At 37.3% G+C, this 21,192-nt stretch overlaps 1 protein-coding gene and 1 long non-coding RNA gene across 2 annotated transcripts; both read right to left on the reverse strand.

Moving 5' to 3' along the window:
* Positions 1–1,018: 1,018 nt before the first annotated feature.
* On the reverse strand, positions 1,019–8,186 carry LOC141609494 (uncharacterized). The gene is made up of 3 exons (XR_012527438.1): positions 7,886–8,186; positions 7,180–7,278; positions 1,019–1,646 (listed from the first exon to the last, which is right to left on the reverse strand). It is a non-coding gene; the product is annotated as an uncharacterized LOC141609494 (long non-coding RNA).
* Positions 8,187–9,168: 982 nt separating this feature from the next.
* On the reverse strand, positions 9,169–12,843 carry LOC141606736 (receptor-like protein EIX2). The gene is made up of 2 exons (XM_074426009.1): positions 10,898–12,843; positions 9,169–10,488 (listed from the first exon to the last, which is right to left on the reverse strand). The coding sequence occupies exons 1-2, from the start codon at positions 12,576–12,578 to the stop codon at positions 9,365–9,367; spliced, it is 2,805 nt and encodes a 934-aa protein (XP_074282110.1). The 5' UTR covers positions 12,579–12,843; the 3' UTR covers positions 9,169–9,364.
* Between the last annotated feature and the right edge of the window lie 8,349 nt (positions 12,844–21,192).

Raw genomic sequence — 21,192 nt, forward strand, 5'->3', positions numbered from 1 at the left:
TTTTTTTTCCGTATGCTGTACGCTTGTACTATGTATCATGTACACAAGCGCGTGTAAGGCGCTCACACACAGTCAATCAGTAGATTCAGTTTAGAGCTATGAGGTCTGTTTTTTGAGGGCACTTGCGTAATTTGTGCTTGTTTAGAGGATTAAGGGTGACTGAGTGCTATAAAGGGGTGAAGTTATGCAGGTATCTGTCTTAACTCTTTCACGACTGAGCGAGGTGCTTAAGTATTGCCTCTAGCGTTTTAAATGATCGAGCTTTTGGCAACAGCGATTATTATGATTGTCAAGATCATGTTAAAAAATGTTGCTTAGTTTTGTGAAATGGTTTCAGGAGAAGATGGTATTCATGGGTGAAGCAGCTCAAAGGCTAAACAAAGACTAGTGCCATACAAAGCTATTCTCATCAGTCGCGGCTTAAATAATGGAATGACAGTATGACACAAGTCTGTTAATTCTAGTAACACTTCTTGCGTAAGTTAAATGTTAAAACTTCCATAAATAAAAACATCACATAATGAATTTAAAAGGGAATTCATACAATCTATTTTTAGTAGTTCTTATTGAACCTCCTCTTAAACCTGTTCATTCTCACTTTCACCGGCACATAAATTCTATCAGCAAGATCCTCAACAAACCGAAAATAAGCGTGTCTCCAAGTTCTCTTTATCACCAGAGTTCCGACCACGCTCCAAAATCCGGTAGCAACACCATACATGACGGCTAGGATAAACCATGTCTTTTTATATTTGTTGGTCAAACTTGATGCCGAGTGAAGTTCAGTGCAATCGTTTGGCAAAGGAAATCCGCATAAACCCGAATTGCCCGCATAAATAGATGGGTCAACAAAAGTTTGGAGTTGGCTACCTGTTGGAATTGGACCATGTAGGTTGTTGTTGGACAAATTCAACTTGCCTAGCCATGATATGGAAGACAAGCTCTCCGGTATAGTCCCTGAAAGATGGTTATTCGAGAGGTCTAATGATTCGAGTCGTTTTTGAGGTTGCCTATATTTTCTGGAATGTCTCCTGTAAGACGATTAAATGACAAGTTCAATGCAAACAATGTTGACATATTTGTGAGCTCCTCGGGTATTGTGCCGACTAAATAATTGCTTGAAAGGTCGATGACCGGCCCTTTAGTTCCGGCGAACACTTCAACTATTATTCCCTTGACAATTTCACTAATTTGTAGAGTTGTATCACTAATGGGTCCTCCACTATTGTCAAATCCAATAGAGCCTAAACAACGAGGTATGTCTCCTGTAAACCGATTCTGTGCGAGTTCCAATATTAAAAGCCACCCAAGGTCGCATAGTTGTGAGGGAATGGGCCCATTAAAATGATTTCCTCGCAGACTAAAGATTTCCAAAAAAGAAGTCTCTTGTACCTTACCAAATCGTATCTCTCCGGATAGCATGTTGTCACTGAGGTCAAGCACCTCTACGGCGTTTATACCAGTTAAAAAGAATGAAGCATTATTTCCATCAGAGATTTCCCCTGTCAGAAGATTGGAGGACAAATCTATCACTTGAATATCTGATAAACCCAGCCATTTAGGTATTGTCCCGGAAAGCAAGTTGTTGTGAAGGTCCAGCCTCCACAAGTTAGGGTTATAATAATCAATTTCTTGCGGCAAAGATCCTATAAAAAAGAGTGATTGTGAGAAAAACGTAGAAACTTAAGTCATGACTCATGAGTAGGTCTCCTGACAAACGGTCTCTTAATAAGTTTATTGAGAGACTATTTTATAATTTTAAGAAAAAGTGGTACTAAAGATAATACTCCCTCCGTCCCGGTCAATTATTGTCCTTTCGTTTTGGCACAAAGACCAAGGAAAGAGGAGAGGGCCAATAACTAAATGACAAGTGGAACAAATTGAATGAGAATGATCAAATTACTCATCAAGTTCATTCTTAAAATAGAAAGGACAACAAATGACTGAGACACCCAAAATGGAAAAGGACAACAAATGACCGGGACAGAGGGAGTAATATAGTACAAATCATGATTAAAGATAAAATAGGTACATTTATTATGTAAATAGGTACAAAATTACTATGTCACGATCAACAACAAAAGGGGCACGAAATACAAATAAAAGGGTACGAAAAAATAGTCTCTCAAGAACTTATTGAAAGACCGTCTCTCCCAAGTTTTAGTAATCGGGCAAGTTAATTTTTTGGCAATCATTTATATCTGTGAGAAAAGTTGAAAATGGTTTTATGTATGGCAAGTTGGCAAACATAATGTCACAGTTTCAAGAAAAAGCTTGGCATTATTGAACCTGTAAGTTGATTGCCAGAAAGACGTAATTCCCCAAAAGAGCTCGAGTTCCATAGCCATGCTGGCAATTCTCCTGAGATGCCAGTATAGGAAAGATCCAACCGCATGAGCTGAGTTTGATTCCTTAACCATTGAGGAAACATAATGTTTATCACACAAGAATGAACATTAAAAACATGAAGTTGAAAGGGAGGTCGCCAGTTGAAACTCGAGTCGAGATTGAGATTAAGATTATTGAAATTCATATCCAAATACGACAACTTTGAGAGGTTACCAATGCCGATGACAGTGCCGTGAATGGAGTTTGATGAGATGTCTAGGTGCTCTATCACGGCTAAATTTCTTATAAAATCTGGAATCATTCCGCTCAACTTATTTTTCGACAGATCCAAATACTTCAAAGCTGACAATTTCACAAAAGATGCAGGAACCTGACCTTTGAACCCATTGTAGGAAAGATCAAGGTAACTCAAGTTTGTGAGTTGTCCTAAAAAAGACGGCAGACTGCCGTTCATCTTATTATTATATAGATCAAGGTATTCTAAGTCAAAAGCACCACACCCGGATGAACTCATAGAAGGCTCCAGGATATCTCCTTGGGAAATATTATTGTTGGACAAATCCAAATGCTTGAAGTTGCAAGGATTTCCCATTATTCCCATAGTCCCACCTTCCACATAACTAAAGCCATTTTCCCTCAAATCAAGAACTTCGAGCCGCCTCATGGCTCTAAGCCAGAGGGGAACCGACCCATTAAAATTATTTGCAGCCAGATTTAGGGACCGAAGGGAAACCATATTTTTAAGAAGAGATGGAAATGGACCTTCAAAGGCATTCGACGAAAGATCAAGATGTTGAAGAGTGGATAAAGGTGCATTAGAAGTATTCGAGAATAAAGACTCAGATAAGTGTGAGTTATATAAATCACAATTAGACAGGCTAAGTGCTGAAAAAGAAGGAAGCGCCATGAGCACTTTAAAAGTATCATGTGCTCGGGATAGGTTACAACTGCTCATGTCAAGAGACTGCATTTTTAAAAGACCAGATGCCCATCCTAAACTTTCACCATATAAGCCGCTCATCTTCATGCCTATTTGACCAGAAACATGAAGATCAAGGTGAACTAAATTTGTGAGGTTGCCAAGTTGAGGGGGAAGGGGGCCAGAAAAGCCAGCAAAAGAGAGATTCAGATACCTTAAATACCTGAAAGATCCTATAAATTCTGGAATGTGACTCCTAGAAAAGTCATTCCCGCTTAAGTCCAAGTGAGTTAGGAGCTTTAGTTCGAGCAAAGACGAACTTACCTCAGAAGATACCATGGAAACTTGAGGATCAGGCAGAGAAATAAAATCATGGTAATAGTAATTTGGAGACGGACTCCGGAGATTCAACTTGACGACATTGTGAGTGACGTTGTCACAGATAACTCCATGCCATTGACAACAATCTTCACCAACCCATGAAGAAAGGCGGTTCATAGGATCTTGGGTAAAGCTTTGTTTGAACTTTAATAAAGCATCTAGTTCATGTTTTTTGCACCTTATGAAGCTCAAGGATTCATGTTCTTCGCCATGTTCGCATAGTGATAAATGGAACACATGCAAAAGAACAATGACAAAGAGAAAGAAGGATCTTCCCATCATAGTAAGAGCAAATCAAATTGAATTTTTTGTTTTGTTTTTGTGACTTAGTTCTTCAAAATTCTAGTGGAGTTTAGTGCTTTATAATGTGAGAAAAGATGATGAGTCTTTTGTCTTTCCTAAACCCCTTCTAACGTTGCAATGTAACAAGGCCAAATATAAAATGCATTTCAACACAAATGTTCAACAAATTCGGGTATCCACGTGGTGGTGGACACTTACGAGGGTTACAAGCTATAATCCATAAAGTTAACATATTCATATCCTATCTAAAATTTTAAAGATAATGATACGGCGTCACCGGATGACGCTCAATTTCGGCGCCACCATCTCACATGCACCCCTTGTTATTGGGATTCCCACTTATTCTATGGTCTATATCCATTATTTTGTGGGTCTCCATTTATTGCATGTGAGAGGGTGGCGCCGAGATTGGGCGCCACCGGGCGGCGCTAACTCATTTTCCAATTTGAAATAGATAATTAACAATTACACCCTTTTAGATATCAATATTCTAAAATAAAACCCTTTTATAATTTTTTTTAAAAAATTAATCTCTCAAAATGCACTTTTATCAAAAATTGCTAAAAACTCCAACTAAGTCACTTATGCCTTTGGTTTTATGAACTTATTACGTTTGTGGCTTAACCAATTTATACTTTGAAAGATATAAATGGATAATAATTTCAAAAACAGACGGAATAAGTCACTTAAATTCGAGTTTTTAAGCAATTTTAGATAAAAGTGCATTTTGAGGGAGTAATTTTTTTTTTTTTTTTTGTTTTTATGAAAGACACTTATTTTAGAAAACTGATATGTAAAAGGGGATAATTGTTAACTTTTTAAACTACTCGACTAAAAGTAAAACCATCATCAATTCCTTTATATTTTTTTCTCCATTTTTCATTTCCGGGAAATATACCAAGGCAAATAAAATAAGTAAAGAACTCCCCACTAAAACTCCCTTTCCCCTTCTTTCTCTTTACCTACCACCCATGGACCCACTAAACACCACAGCCACTATGGACCCACCCCCTTCTTCCACCCACTCACGCGCTGCCGACGTCGAGGACCATCCATATAAAATAAGTACTAACAAGTCAAGGTCTTCTGTTTTCCTATACACCTTTGTAAAGGCACTCACAAGAGTCGGGGAAAATTTCACAAAGGGAAAAGAGTTCTCCTCGTAAAACCAACTGATTATTTACCTGATGAAATTTGAACCGTACATGTGCATTGCAATGTAACATCAAGTTTGAAGTGCAGATAATTGATTTATAACATTATGCATCAATTTCAAGTGTCGTAAAAATCGATGCCGAGTAATACTCTGTCTTAAAATGATTTGCTAGTGATAAGAGGATCTCCAACAAATACGATGCATTGCAATTTCTGTATTATTCCGCATGAAGTAAAATTGCTGAACGGGAAATAAGCCAAGTTTCAAATTATTTACCACCAACTATACGGTCCGGATTCTCTCCATTTCCTCAAAATAAATGGACATCCATTTCTTATCAACGGTCCGGATCAAATATTGTAATGATCCAACGCTTGTAATCATTTTATAAAAATAAAGGTTTAATGGAAGGTGAGAGAAAATATATTAAAATATGGTTGTATTAGAGAGGAAATGGAGAGAAGGTAATAGAGAGGATCTAAATTCGGTTAATGGGATGGTCTGGCATGTAAAATCATCTTCTATAAAGTTTTGTAGAATTGGATATGTATCAAACAGTAACATCATTTATGCATCACTATTTATAGCTAGATATGAGCTGTTGTTGCTTGCTTGTTTAATGTCTTGAGATTATCCGGAAACCCATAGTCGAGCGTATAGCTCCTTATTATTTCCGTTTCTTCTTTTTCTTTTGTATACCCTATCCATATTATTTCCATGCATAATTTGGGTTTGGTCACATTAGATTATTACTATTTCCATCGTTTCTACAATATCATTTATTTACCTTTGATTACTCTTGTAAAAGAATATATAGTTGATAAAATTACAAAAGTGAAAAATACACACTTATACGAGGTTTTAAAAATTTAGATTTGATATACTAATATAAAAGTCAATAATAATCTGAAACCCGTTTCGGTGGGGGGTATTTATGAGTTCACAAAATCTCATTTGTGACGGCACGTATCCGCCACTTTGGAGTGACCGATATCATTTTCCCTCACAAATGACCTAAATAGAGGAGAGAGGGAAGCACATGGGGGTGTCCCCACCTTGTCCCCCCTATCCGTTTTGTGAGTGGCATTATCCGTCACTTGCTCCGACCCGTCTTCAGCAAGACTAACTGTTATGAGTTTGTGGCTTTGTGGTATACTTGAGAGTTTTGATATTTTATTGCACATAATTTTACAAGTCTAACCAATTCGATATAAGCATTATGGGCCTAATTCGGCATATTACGATAAAACAAGGAATACTCATCTCCTCAAGCGTCAATCACCGATGCGTTTGTTTAAATATCTTTCAAGTTAAGTAGTGAAATTATTTTATCTAAGCTGCCTTATTAAAATAACATATTCTCAGTATAAGTGAAACTGTTTTTTTGGGTGCTAAATCCTTAAATCAGTATGGTACAAGTGAGATGTACGATTTACACGATGAGATCGTTCTATGGAGTAAAAAAAAAAAAAAAGTGTAAATTATTAGTTGAAACAGAGGGTTAGATTGGTTTTGCCTTGGATCAAGGTTACTAGTTTACTATGCAATATTTCCATGAAAATGGAACATAAACTAACTAATTATTACTAGTATTGTTTTTTTTTCTTCGAATGCCGCAAGTGTAGTTAAGTAATTAAGTGGGTGTTGTTTTCCATGGAAAAAAAAAACAAGAAAATTACCCTCAACAAACTAGTGAAGAGTGTTGAGTGTAGACGTCTGTCTAGTTAGCCAAGTTCCAAACGTCTCTCTTTCACTTTAGTTGTCAACCTTGACTTGCTTCTCCACTATTTGACAGTAATTTATAAGCATAAAGTTTCCAAACATAATAATTAAAATGAATTTTTAAATAAAGTAGGGAAACATCTTTTGAGGCCTACAGAGTTTATAATGTTAAAAACATTATCCTCTAATATTTCATTAGTCCAGTGCAGACGAGTGGATTCATAATTATTCACAGTATCCTACGAAACTCGTACAATATGATATTATCCAAAAGTTAATCGTTAGAAGGGAGCAATAAAAATGGAACGGGGGGAGTCGTACTCGTATGCATAAATATTGAGGAAATTACCTGTGATGAAGCAGGGAAAAAGCGTACATTATAGGGAAGCTGCAGCCTTCATCGTCGAAAATTAGCTGCTTCCAGCAAACAGTTTAGCAAATGCAACCTCTATAAAATGCAACCAAAAGTCCAGAAGTAACTTCATCTGAAGAGAGACCACTCACAAGCATTTCTTCATACAATCCGCAAGACCACTTTCAGTTGCAAATGCAACTAAATTCATTCTCAACCATCCAATTATCATTTTCAACAGGAAATTGACATGTAACAAGCATACATCATAATCATTCTCAATCATCCAATTAAAACAACTAATTGCAAAATTAATTCTACGAGCATTCGCATAACAAACCAACAAATAATTAAAAACCTTTAACCAGTATCAATAACACAATTAATCATAGTTATAGCATCAGGCCGCCATCAGGGCATTACTTAATTCCAACTGATTTCCTCAAAATCAAACACATAAAGAATCAACATTAGCATTCAACCCAGACTGTTTTTCAGGCAGCTGATTCATAATATTCCAATGCAGATAAATGTTGAATTTTTAACATCAATAGCATATTTGTTCGGGACAGTCGGGAAATTGCATCTTTTGTATGATGAAAAGTGTAGATTGGATATAAATAGGAGATTGTAAATTGGGGTTTTGGTAAATCAAGGGTTTTGTGTGTTGAATAAGATCGTAGTGAAGAAGAATTATACTTACAGATTTTTGGGAAGGTTTTCATCTTGACGATGATGATGATGATGATGATGATGATGATGGCCAGTGACGAAGAATCGTGAATTTGTTTTTGTCTCCTTTACTTCGTCATGTAAGAATTGTATTAACTCGCCCGTTAAGAATAACCCGACTACATTCCGAAATTAAGTCGAAACCGGATCGTTCTGACCATATCCGATCTAATCTGAATGTTAATTGTTGCATATAGAGATATAGACTACTTTGAGTACTTTCTCTAAATAATTTGATAATAATAACACATGTGAAAACGCGTCAGCCTAAAATGACTCGATTTTTATCTAAATTCTTGTAAACCTGAATTGACTTAACATGTTTTACCCATTTTTAGGTCTAATTGTGGTGTTGAATTAAGTTAAGACAATATTAATCAATAATTCAATACAATGTGAATGTTGAGTTTGTTATGGTTTCCGGTAGGGGTGTTAAGAATAAACCGAATCGGACAATAACCGAACCGAAAAACCGTGCATATTTTAGGTTCGGTTAACCGAACTATTTCAATAAAGCGGTTCGGAGAACCGAACCGTTAACTTTATTATGGAAACGGTTCGGTCAAGGTTAGAAACGGTGTGGTTTAGGTTCGGAGTTTTGCCAAACCGAATCGTGTGCGAACCGAATTAAATTAGCGGCCTGAACCGTGAATGAACACTCCTAGCCGCGCAGCTCATGTTATTGTTATACTCCCTCCGTCAAAATTATTTGTTTACTCTTTTATTTCACCAGAGAAGTATTTTAATTAAGTGTGGAGATGAAAGTGGGTACGCGGATAACTCCTATTTGTTTACTTTTTTTTTTTTGAAGGATTTGGATTGTTAATAATGACACGTCTATGGTAATTTGTGTAACTCTAATCATCCACTCTGCTGGTTTTACTTCCCAAAGTCCCAAGTTTCCCTCGCTGAATTCGTGTGCCCTCAACACACCCATTGTGATTTCAAACTATGACACCAAGACCACAGCCTCTATCACCGTATCGCTGGTTTTGTGTTCAAAGGACAAAAATGCTTTCCCGACTGTCCCGAACTAACGCAAAGGCATTCTAGTAGGCAGTAGCTAGCAGCACCATCCAGCAGTGCCAGTACCTACCTTGATTCAAACCCAATTCCGAAATGATATGATACACACTACTATTTCTTTCATTTCAGCAGGCGCATATATAGGATCATCACCAATTTTACGGCCTCCTCCATTGTCACTACATCGTAAAACCAAAACTCCATTCTAACAAGAGCACCCCACTCATCTGAAATTGAAAACAACACTAAAATGCATATTACAACAGCATCAAGTCCGTATATTACATACGTAGTAAACAGAGTTTAAGTTACATAATGCAATATAACAAGAGAAGGAATATAATACAAATCACTATTCATTAACAAGATCAATTATATATGCATCAGAGTTCTCTTGTGTATCTCAATTCATACCAACCTATTTTTAGGAATTCTCGTCAGACCTCCTCTTAAACCTGTTTACTCTCACTTTGATTGGTACATACATTCGATCACCAAGATCCTGGACATACCGAAAATAAGCTTCTCTCCAACTCCTCTTTATCACCAAAGTTCCAACCACGCCCCAAAATCCGGTAGCAACACCAGACATTACGGCTAGGATGAACCACATCTTATCATATTTATCTTCTTTCTCAACATTATCTTTTCCGGCAGCATGCCTTGATGGCGAGTCAAATTCAGTGCAATTGTTCAAGGGAAACCCGCATAAATCAGAATTGTTCGCATAGATAGATGGGTCGTCAAGAGTTTGGAGTTGTGTACCTGTCGGAATTCGGCCATGTAGGTTGTTGTTGGACAAATTCAACTTGCTTAGCCATGGTATGGAAGACAAGCTATCTGGTATAGTCCCTGAAAGATGGTTATTCGACAAGTCTAAAGATTCGACCGTCTTCAAGTTGCCTATATTTTCTGGAATGTGTCCTGTAAGATGATTATACGACAAGTTCAACGCAAACAAGGCGGATATGTTTGTGAGCTCCTCGGGTATTGAACCGACTAAATAATTGCTGGAAAGGTCGATGATAGAACCCCCTTTTGTTCCGGTGGACACTTCAACTATTCCTTTGACAATTTCTTCAATTTGTAGCCTTGTATCACTAAAATCAAATTCACTATTGTTAAAACCAACGGAGCCTAAACATCGAGGTATGTGCCCTGTCAAACCATTCTGAGCAAGTTCCAATACTAGAAGAGACCTAAAATCACAAAGTTGTGAGGGAATGGGCCCATTAAAATGATTTCCTCGTAGACTGAGGATTACCAAATTAGTATCCGGTTGAACCATTCTAAATTGTATCTCTCCGGACAACATGTTGTCACTGAGGTCAAGCACCAAGGAGCTGAATCCAATATTAAAAAGTGATGAAGCATTATTTCCATCAAAAATTGCCCCAGTTAGCAGATTGGAAGATAAATCAATCACTACAATATTTTGTAAATTGCTCACCCATTTAGGTATTGTCCCCGTAAGAAAGTTGTTGTAAAGGTCCAGCCAGAAGAAACAACCATAAAGCCCATCACAAGCTACATGTTGCGGCAAGGATCCTATAAGATAAGTTACTATGAGAATTTTGTTGAAAAATCATCCTAGGTTTCAAGGATATTACTCCCTCCGTACATTTGTTTTCATCTCATTTCTCAAATATATGTGAGGAGTATTTTATTGAAATGAGGTGAAAATAACTATGGAGGGAGTAATAAATAGTGGCATCAGTCACGAATAGCATTTCGTTTTTTTTATATTGATCTAGTTTTAGGCTTTGGCTTTATTGTTCTTGTATCAGCTATGTATCTAGCAATTATAGACCATATCGGTTATATATAAGACAATTTTTATAGATCATAAATCATTGGCGTGGAAATTTAAAAAATTTTAGGCATTTACATAATGGCCGTTACTTTGCGTAAATACCGATTTTAATATTATGGATTAAAGAAAAACTTGACATTAAACCTGTTAGTTGATTGCCAGAAAGATGTAATTCTTGAATAGAGCTCAAGTTCCATAGCCATCCGGGCAATTCTCCAGAGATATTGGTATAGGAAAGATCCAATTTTTTAATTTGAGTTTGATTCCTTAACCATTGAGGAAACACCGTGTTTATCCCACAAGAATGAACGTTAAAAACTCCAAGTTGAAAGGGAGGTTGCCAATTGAAACTCGCGTCAAGATTGAGATTGAGATGGTTGAAATTCATATCCAAATACGACAATTTCGAGAGGTTACCAATACCGAAAACGGTACCTTGGAAGGAGTTTGACGAAATATCTATATGCGCTATCTCGTTTAATTGTCCAATAAAATCATCCGGAATCAATCCACTCAACTGATTGTTTGACAAATCCAAATATTTCAATGCTGACAAATTCACAAAAGATGTTGGAACTTGACCTTTAAACTCATTACGTGAAAGATCGAGGTAATTTAAGTTTGTGAGTTGTCCCAATGAAGACGGCAAACTAATATTCATATCATTAGGATGAGGTGGATCAATGTATTCCAACATATAATCATATGATAGAGCAAGGTATTCTAAGTCAAAAGCACCACAACCAGATAAACTCATAGAAGGCTCTATGATATCTCCTTGGGTAATAATAATATTTTCGGACAAATCCAAGTATTTGAAGTTGCAAGGATTTCCCATAATCCCCATAATCCCACCTTCCACATAATTAAACCTATTGTAACTCAAATCAAGAACTTCGAGATGCCTTATGGTTCTAAGCCAGAGTGGAACTGATCCTTTAAAGTTATTTTGAGAGAGAGAGAGGGATCGAAGAGAAACCATATTTTTAAAAATAGATGGAAGTGGGCCTTCAAAGGCATTTGACGAAAGATCAAGATGTTGAAGAGTGGGGAAAAATGAATTGGAAGTATTCCCTATTAATGCCTCTGATAAATGCGAGTTATGTAATACGCAATAAGATAGGCCAAGTGCTGAAAGAGAAGGAAGTGTATTGAGCACTTTAAATGTGTCGTGTGCTCGGGATAGGTCACAACCCCTCATGTCTAGAGACTGCAATTTAAAAAGACCAGATACCCACCCTAAATCTTCACCATATACAAGACTTTTTTCATCGCACTGACCAAGATCAAGGTGTACGAGATTGGTGAGGTTGCCAAGTTGAGGGGGAAGGGGGCCAGAAAAGCCAACCGAAGAGAGATTTAGATACCTTAAATGCCTCAAAGAACCTATAAATTTTGGAATTCGACTTGCCGAAAAGTTATTCCCGCTTAAGTCCAAGTGAGTTAGGAGCTTAAGTTCAAGCAAAGCCAAACTAACTCCAGAAGATACCATGGAAACTTTAGGATCAGGCAGACAACCAGTAATATAGTAACCGACAACGTCATAGAAGTGTTGTGGTTGACTACGGAGATTCAACTTGACAACATTATGAGTAACATTGTCGCAGGTGACTCCGTGCCATTGACAACAATCTTGACCAACCCATGAAGAAAGGAGCTTCTTAGGATCTTGGGTGAAACTTTGTTTGAACTTTAACAATGCATCAAGTTCATGTTTTTTGCACCTTATGAAGCCTAATGATTCAAGTTCATTGGCATGTACACGTACTGAGGATTGGAATATTTGCAAAAGAAGAATGACAAACAGAAACGAGATTCTTGCCATTATACTAAGTGGAAATCAGATTGAATTTTCTGTTTTAGTGGAGTTTAGTGTTAGTTCATCTTATTTTGGGTAAAAAAGATGGTACTTATGCCTGTAAGAAAAGTTTGAAAAGTCCTTTTGTCTTCCTAAGACCTTTCTTACTTAGTGTCATACTCTGTAAACCCAATTTTACGTTTAAAGAGTCTAAATTAGATGCATTGCAAACATCCATATCAAGTGTTTATAGCCATTCATATATACGAGACAACATCACTGAGTAATGACTTCCAAGACCCTTTGCCACGTCCACAGCGACAAGAGAGAGTTCCACTTCATACGGAGTTTAGAGTTAGTTCATCTTATTTTGGGAAAGATAAGTCTTTTGTCTTCCTAAGACCTTTCTTACTTAACTAGTATGGATCCCGCGCATACATGCGCGGTATCCATAGATCTTTTACTTAATTTATAATGTATTATTTAAGATTTAAAATTGACGTATTATTAATTTTTCATATTTTAATATAAGAATAAAAAATTGAAATGGAAAATTAATTAAAAGAATTAAGTAAATTCATGAAATATATATTTTAATGAAATTTTTCATCACAAAACTAATGATTTCAATTTATAAACTATTGCAATATTTTATTCTCTTAGTAGTAAATAAAAAGGGGAATGCAAGTTGAAAAAATATTATTCCATTTTTATTAAATGTCATAGAATTATTTATTGTATGAAATAAATCAGTATGACCTAGTCAAAGATAGGATATAATGAAGCTCAAAGCTCAATATAGAGCAACTCATTTAGGCGTGAAAACTTGAGAATCTCTTATTCTTTTAGTTTAAGGGGATTAGTGTCAATATCAAAGAAACTTTGTAAACCCATTTTTAGTGGAGTTTAGTGTTAGTTCATCTTATTTTGGAAAAGAAGATGGTACTTTAAGCAGTAAGAAGAGTTGAAAAGTATTTTTGTCTTCCTAAGACCTTTCTTAGTTAGTGTCATACTCTCAATATCAAACAAATTTGTAAACCCAATTTTACGTTTGAAGAGTCAAAATTAGATGCATTCCAAACATCCATATCAAGTATGTATAGCCATTCATAATGATATTTTTGTAATAACAGGTAGAAGTAGTAGAACAGCAGAATCATTTAATTTGTAAACAAACATGAGAATACCGGAAGTGGGATGTGAAGAGTTAAGAACGATAGACACCTAAGAGGGGGAGGGGGTGAATTAGGTGTACCCTTTAAAAATTTTCTCCCTTACTTGATTAATGACTAACACAAGTAAGATCTATTAAAAACGAGTTTGAGAAACTTAATGGATTGTAAGTTCACAAACGGTACAGCAGGTCTATGCAACAGTATGAGAGACTGTTGCACAGCACTGAGAGCGAGATTAACGTGTAAAAGAAGAATGATAAGATAACGTGAAAGTAAATAAACAAACAAGACGATGTTTAAAAATTGGTTCAGCTCCTACTCCGGAGCCTACGTCCAACCGTTATTTTATTGCTTGTTTAGAAATTTACTCAAACTTAACTAAACCATTACAATGAAACAACTCGCCAACCTACTCCGGTTGCAATGCTTAAAGCTACTCCGCTTCAAGACTTTCTCTTGCTCAAAGCTACTCCGCTTCAAGACTTAAGGTTCTATCTCAACGGTTTACTGAGTCGAATCTCGGTGGTTCACTTAAGAACATGGAGATTACAATTAAGACCTAAACACGAGAATCATTGAACATATTCGTTTATGCAACAGTTAAGCGAACTGATACTTGGAGATTTTATAGCTTTGAAAAACAATTGAAGACTTTTGAAAAACAGAAAAACGGTTTTGCAAATGATTGAAGAACAAAGCTTTTAATCTTTGAAAAGATTTGCAAAGTGTTTACAATGAATGCTCTTTCAAAGTCTTGCAATAAATGAAAAATGAAGTGGCTATTTATAGAGAAAGGTAGTGTGTAAGAGAAGGTTCTTAACACTACTTTAATCTAATATCCACAAGTTAGTAGCATGCATTTTCATTTAAAAAATATAAAAGAACGATCGAGTTTGAGAGGCTCAAGGGGCTGCGTTTTTCCAAAGAGAAAGAGTGTTTCCCATAAAATATGGGAACTCACAATTTTGCCACAAATGGAAAAAGCATAAGACCCATTTTTAGCATGAAAGGCAACTTGCATAAATGGGATTGGCATCTTTTAAATTATTGTGCAAGCATATTCTTTTGTTCTTTTTGTTCTTGATTTTGAAATAATGTTCCTCTTGAACATATAAAAGCTTTTTAAAGAATTTCAAACACTTGTAAATTTTCCCGAAAATTCTCCATTCGTTAGTACCAGAAACCATGGTGCAACAGTCTCGGGAACTGTTGCACGGTTTTGCCATAACTTATGCGTAAAAGAAATATCTTTGAACTACCTCGTTTTTACAACATTTGTTCTAGACTATGGGCATGCTTGACTTGTCCTTCATCTTGATCATCTTGAACTTCTTTGAACAATCATGGGATGCTTCAATTTGCTAAACATTTACTAAGAGGCAAACAATTAAATCATAATGAAACTTGGCATCATCAACCAAGTGTGTTCTAACAAATTCCCCCTTTGATGATGGCAAGTTTTAAATATGTGTGAAGTTCCCCCTAAGCCCATGGTGAGTCGGTCTTTAAACCAAATAATAAGAACATCAATTAAACATGATCAAGGTGAATGGGGGTCAACATGCTTGGCCTAAGTAGAACATCTAATCATCATAGCTAAGACAAATTCACGGTGAACGTTAGCAAGAAGAGTTGTTAGTTAACACATAAACACATAATTTAACTACTTCCCCCTCTTGACATCATCAAGAGAAGGACATAAACATGTTCAAGTAGTACATAATTAAACCAAAGACAAATGTTCAAAATAAGAGAAAAGAAACAGCCCATAGTTTGCATAAGAATTAAAAACAAAGAGCCAAAAGGATAGGAGGGCAAGGGTAGGTACGGATGCCTCATTCATCATCGGACACATGACCACCAAGAGCTTGCACACGCTCAATAAGATCTTCATTCAAGGTTTTGAGCTCAGCAACATCTTCCTTAAGAGTCTCATTGTCCACAACCAATTTGGACACCATGTTCATAAGCTTGTCTAACTTACCAAGAACAACACCCATTTCAACAGTTGAACCAACTGTTGCACCAGTTTTACCCCTACCCGAGAACTTGCGGGTCAATTTTCCATTGTTGATGGCCAAAGTCATTTGAGAGAGCAAACCCATGGTCATGTCATCACTGAGTTTTTCGATGCCGGGGCTACCTTTCATGACTACCTTCCGTTTCATGAAGACAATGGACAACCACATACCATATGGGATCACGGTTTTCTTGTCAAATTTCCCCTTTTGGAGGTCGGGGGCAATCTCATTGATACGGTGGAAGATGAGTTGGGGAAGATTGATGGGACGGCGTTTGTGAATGTGGTGAATGAGGAGCATTTCAAGGAGGGAACATCGTCCCCTACTGTTATTGCTTGGTAAGATGGCTCGGTGAACAAGGTTAAAGGTAAAACGGTGGGGGGCTTGAAGTTCATGAGCATATATGTTGGTGGTGCCACTTTCATTGTCGGGTCGAAGGGTTCACATAACCTCACTAGCCATAGCTTCATCAATATCACCCCAAGTGGATTTAGGAAAGGTGGTAAGACCCACGGCTTCAACCTCAAGGTAAGAGGCAAGTTGGTCAATGGTCAAGACAAAGGGTTTTTGATTTATAAAGGCCGAGAGGGTTCTGATGCAACATCAACCTTGATCACATTTGCATAGAACTCGAATTACTTCCGACATGTAAACCGGAGAGTATTTGTCGAGGAGATTAAACCAACCCTGACCAAAAATAGCAACTTTGAAGAATGCAAAAGCCGGGGAAGAATCATACCATATTTTCTTGTAACGCCTCCCACTGTGGAAGCAACATGCAAGCATGCCGTGACATAGCTTGAGGGTGTCATCCGGAAGGTCGAGAGAGTTGAGATGAGCAAGAACCTCGTTTTTGAATGCCTCATCGTGAATGGTGACCATCAACTCCGTGCATGTATTGAGAGGAATTTTATCCTCAATAACATCATCATCTTCCATTGGAAGGACCACCTCCTTCTTCCGTGGGTACCTCGGCTTTTTAGCCGCTTTTGGTTTTGATTCCTTCTTCCTTTTGAGACCGGCCTTAGATTTTGCCTTTGATTTGGTGGGAGTTTCAATGATAATATCATCATCATCACCAAACAGTTCGGTGATTTTGATTTGGGATTTTGTTTTGGGTTTTTCGGTGGAAAGAGGGTCAAATTCATCAGCTACCGTGTCTTCATTGGTGGGTTCATTGGTGGTTTCAATGTTTGGAATGACCTCCTCCTCATGAAGGATTTCTTTTTCTGAATTTTGATTTGGGAATCAATTTTTTCAAAGATCTTTCTCACTCACTGTTCCCTTTTCCTTTTCGAGTTCACTCTCTTTCTCTTTTTCCTCATCTTTTTCACTCATTTTTTCTTCCTTATCATCATTCTTTTCAATTTCATTTTTCTTTTCAACATCTTTCTCATTCACTTTTTCTGATTCTTTTTCTTTTTCCTCCTCAACAACATCACCAACAACCTCGTTATCCTTTTCTTCTTCAACAATAGAAGCAACAATCACATCATCATCAATTTCTTTGTCTTTTTGGATGTTGCTTGCTATTTGTTTGAGCGTGGGCTCGTCTTCCTCAGAATCAACATCGACATTTGAGTCCAACAACAAAGAGATTGGTGGGCTTCGTTTCAATCCACCACGGCCTCCTCTACCACGGCCTCTGCCTTTGACAGCCATGGATTTCTTTCGTGCAACATTTGGTTTGACTGTTGGCGGCTTGGAAGGAGACGGGGTGAGTTTGTTAGATTTTTCAATACTTGCAGCGGATTGTGAAGCCATTTTTTGTTGGGCAATATATTTGGGGTTGAATGTATTTCTAAGGTTTTGAAGTTCTCTTCTAGTTGATTTTTTGGGAGCCATTTTGTGGGTGATGGGTTTGACGGTTTTGGAAGATGAAAGAGGTTGAGAGAATTTTGAATTTTGAAGTGAGTTGTGGGTAAATGGGAAAGTGGGGTTATTACATGGGGGTTTTGTTTGATGGACGGTTGGAGTATTAAGGAGGGAGTGGTTAAAGGTTGAGGTGGAGTGTTAAATGAGGGTAATGATGGCATAGGGGGCGGCTAGGTGTAGGATGTGCTAGATGGGACATAAAGTAGTGCAAAGCTCAATGCAAAATAATTCAAATGCAAAATGTGGAGTTCCAATGCAATTTTTTCGGTACACTTGTTATATGGTAATTTAGACATCTTTAGACTTGAGAACACATATACATCATTTCGTCTCTAGTCAATCATGTAGGAAAGATAATTTTAATTTATGTCACATGTCGCCTAACAAACCAATTTCCAACCGAAGTTTTACGAATTGTTCCCTTTCTAACGGTTTTGTAAAAATGTCCGCAATTTGATTTTCCGTTCTACAAAAGGTTAGACATATATTTCCTTTTTCCACTTGATCACGTAGAAAGTGATGCCTTATGTCAATGTGTTTTGTCCTAGAATGTTGTATCGGATTTTTCGAGATGTTAATGGCACTTGTATTATCACAAAATATAGGAGTAGTTTCGAAAATAAGACCGTAATCACGCAATTGTTGTCGTACCCAAAGAATTTGAGCACAACAAAGAGCGGCACTTACATACTCACTTTCGGCCGTGGATAGAGCAACGGTATTTTGCTTCTTGGAAGCCCATGAGATAAGGCACGGTCCTAAGAAGGTGGCAATACCCGAGGTGCTTTTTCTATCCAACGAACTCCCGGCATAATCCGCATCCGAAAATCCTACAAGATCAATGTCATAATGAGTTGGGTACCAAAGGTATAAACCTTGCGTTCCAATCAAATACCTAAAAATCCGTTTAACGGCTTTGAAGTGTGATTCTTTAGGATTTGATTGGAAACGAGCACACACACACACACTAAATTGTATGTCGGGTCGACTAGCGGTTAAATAAAGCAATGAACCGATCATACCTCGATATACCCTTTCACTAACACTCTTACCATTTTCATCTTTGTCAAGATTAAGCTTGGCAATCATAGGTGTAGGCATAGGATTCGAGCTAGTTAACCCAAACTTACTTATCATTTCCTTTAAGTACTTTTGTTGGTGGATCATGGTGCCTTTTTCATCTTGCTTAATTTGAAGACCAAGGAAAAATCCAAGTTCTCCCATCATGCTCATTTCAAATTCAGAGGTCATAAGATCCGAAAAGTACTTATAAAGAATGTTGTTAGTTGCACCGAAAATAATGTCATCAACATAAACTTGCACAAGCAACGTTCCTCTGATCAGACTTGATAAACAATGTCTTATCAACCGAACCACGTACAAAACCATTTTCTAATAGGAATTTGGAAAGGCTATCATACCAGGCTCGGGAGCCTGTTTTAAACCATAAAGTGCTTTGTCAAGTTTAAATACGTGATTAGGGAACTCATTGTTTATAAAGCCCAGAGGTTGTTCGACAAAAACTTCTTCTTCAAGATAGCCATTTAAGAAAGCGGTTTTAACATCCATTTGAAAAAGTTTTATGCCAACATGAGATGCAAAAGCTATGAGCATACGTATGGCCTCAAGCCTAGCTACCGGTGCAAAGGTTTCATCGTAATCAATCCCTTCTTGTTGATTAAACCCTTGAACCACTAGTCTAGCTTTATTCCTTACGATTTCTCCAACATCATCAAGCTTATTGCGATAGACCCATCTCGTACCAATTACAGTACGTTGAGATGGTCTAGGGACCAGATGCCATACCTTGTTTCTCTCAAATTGCTCCAATTCTTCTTGCATAGCCGTGACCCAATATTCATCGGATAGCGCCATTGTGATATTTGTGGGTTCAATTTGTGATATGAATGCTTCAAAAGCACAGTGATTTTGGAGAGATGATCTGGTTTTCATTCCAGAGGTAAGGTCACTGGTTAAATTTGATAGAGGGTGGGAACCTTGATGCTTCCATTTCTTTGGAACAAGAGTGTTAGAGGCCTCATTTGTTTCGGTTGGTTCTGATGCAACAGTTTCAGTGACTGTTGCATGGGGAATATTGTGTGAGGGTGTTTGTGGGTTGGTTTCAATTTGGTTAGTGGTTGGTTCACTACACTCCTCATTCCCCCTGGATGAGCTAGCTCCATTTTGAGATGAGGGAGGGTTAGTTCCCCCTGAATTTTGGCCAGCCTCATCAAGCAACAGTGGCTCCAACTGTTGCTCGGCCTCTTCCACGACTAGATCCATGTCATGACGTATCATTCCAATTTCGAAATCATCGTCATCCTCATCATCTTCATCATTAACCTGAGTGTTTGAAACAAAGAGACTAGATTCGTCAAATATTACATGAACACTTTCTTCCATTTTCATGGTTCTCTTGTTATAAACTTTGTAGGCTTTACTATGGTCGGAATAACCAACAAAAACACCTTCATCACTACGAGCATCAAATTTGCCTAGGTTGTCTTTTCCATTATTATGTACAAAGCATTTACTACCAAAGCACTTTAGATGGGAGATGTTAGGTTTTCTTCCTCGTAGTATTTCATAAGGAGTTTTGTTAATGATTTTTCTAATCATGACTCGATTGTAGATATAACAAGATGTGTTAACGGCCTCGGCCCAAAAGTTTCTTGGCACTTTAGAGCTAATGAGCATTGTCCTAGCCATATTTTCCAGAGTTCGGTTCATTCGTTCCACAACCCCATTTTGTTGAGGGGTTCTTGCGGCTGAAAAATTATGGCTAATACCGTACTCATTGCAATAGGACTCAAATGATAAATTCTCAAATTCGGTTCCATGGTCGGATCTCAAGGAGACAAGTTTATAACCAAATTTGTTTTGGACCTTTTTAACCCAAATTAAGAATTCATCAAAAGTTTGGTCTTTAGAACTTAAGAAGAGAAGCCAAACAAATCTTGTATAATCATCAACAATGACACATATATAGCGACTTCCACCTTTACTGACAATACGCATAGGTCCACATAAGTCAATGTGAATTAGCTCAAGAGGTAAGGAAGTGCTAACAATCTTTTTGGATTTAAAAGAACATTTTACTTGTTTACCTTTAACACAATCGTCACAAAGTGATTTGAATTCAAATTTGATGTTAGGAATGCCATCAACTAGATCAAGCTTCTTAAGAGTGTTAAGTGTTTTAGCATTCACATGACCAAGTCGTTTATGCCAAAGCCAAGGGTCATTCTTTTGGACACTCATGCATGATAGTGTTTGACTTGACAATGAGTGTAAGTTAGTCATGTAAACATCTTTGACACGTTCACCTTCAAGAATGAGTTCTCTAGTTTTTCCATCAATTATTCTACATTCACTAGCAAGAAATTCAACGATGTTACCTCGATCACACAATTGTGATATGCTTAGAAGATTGTGTTTCAAACCTTTGACAAGCAACACTTTGTCGACACATAGTGACTTTGACTTACCAACTTTTCCAATACCAACGATTTCACCTCGTTTGTTGTCACCAAAAGTCACCATGCCACCATCGTAGGCTTCTAGCGAAAG

The sequence above is a fragment of the Silene latifolia genome, chromosome 10 (assembly GCF_048544455.1).
Source record: "Silene latifolia isolate original U9 population chromosome 10, ASM4854445v1, whole genome shotgun sequence".
NCBI classification, from domain to species: Eukaryota; Viridiplantae; Streptophyta; class Magnoliopsida; order Caryophyllales; family Caryophyllaceae; genus Silene; species Silene latifolia.

Excerpts from the sequence above, each read along its gene's own strand:
- LOC141606736 (XM_074426009.1), bottom strand. The coding sequence starts at position 12,578 with ATGGCAAGAATCTCGTTTCTGTTTGTCATTCTTCTTTTGCAAATATTC. Across the intron at positions 10,489-10,897 it reads TTCTGGCAATCAACTAACAG|GATCCTTGCCGCAACATGTA; the intron begins GTTTAATGTCAA and ends CTTATCTTATAG.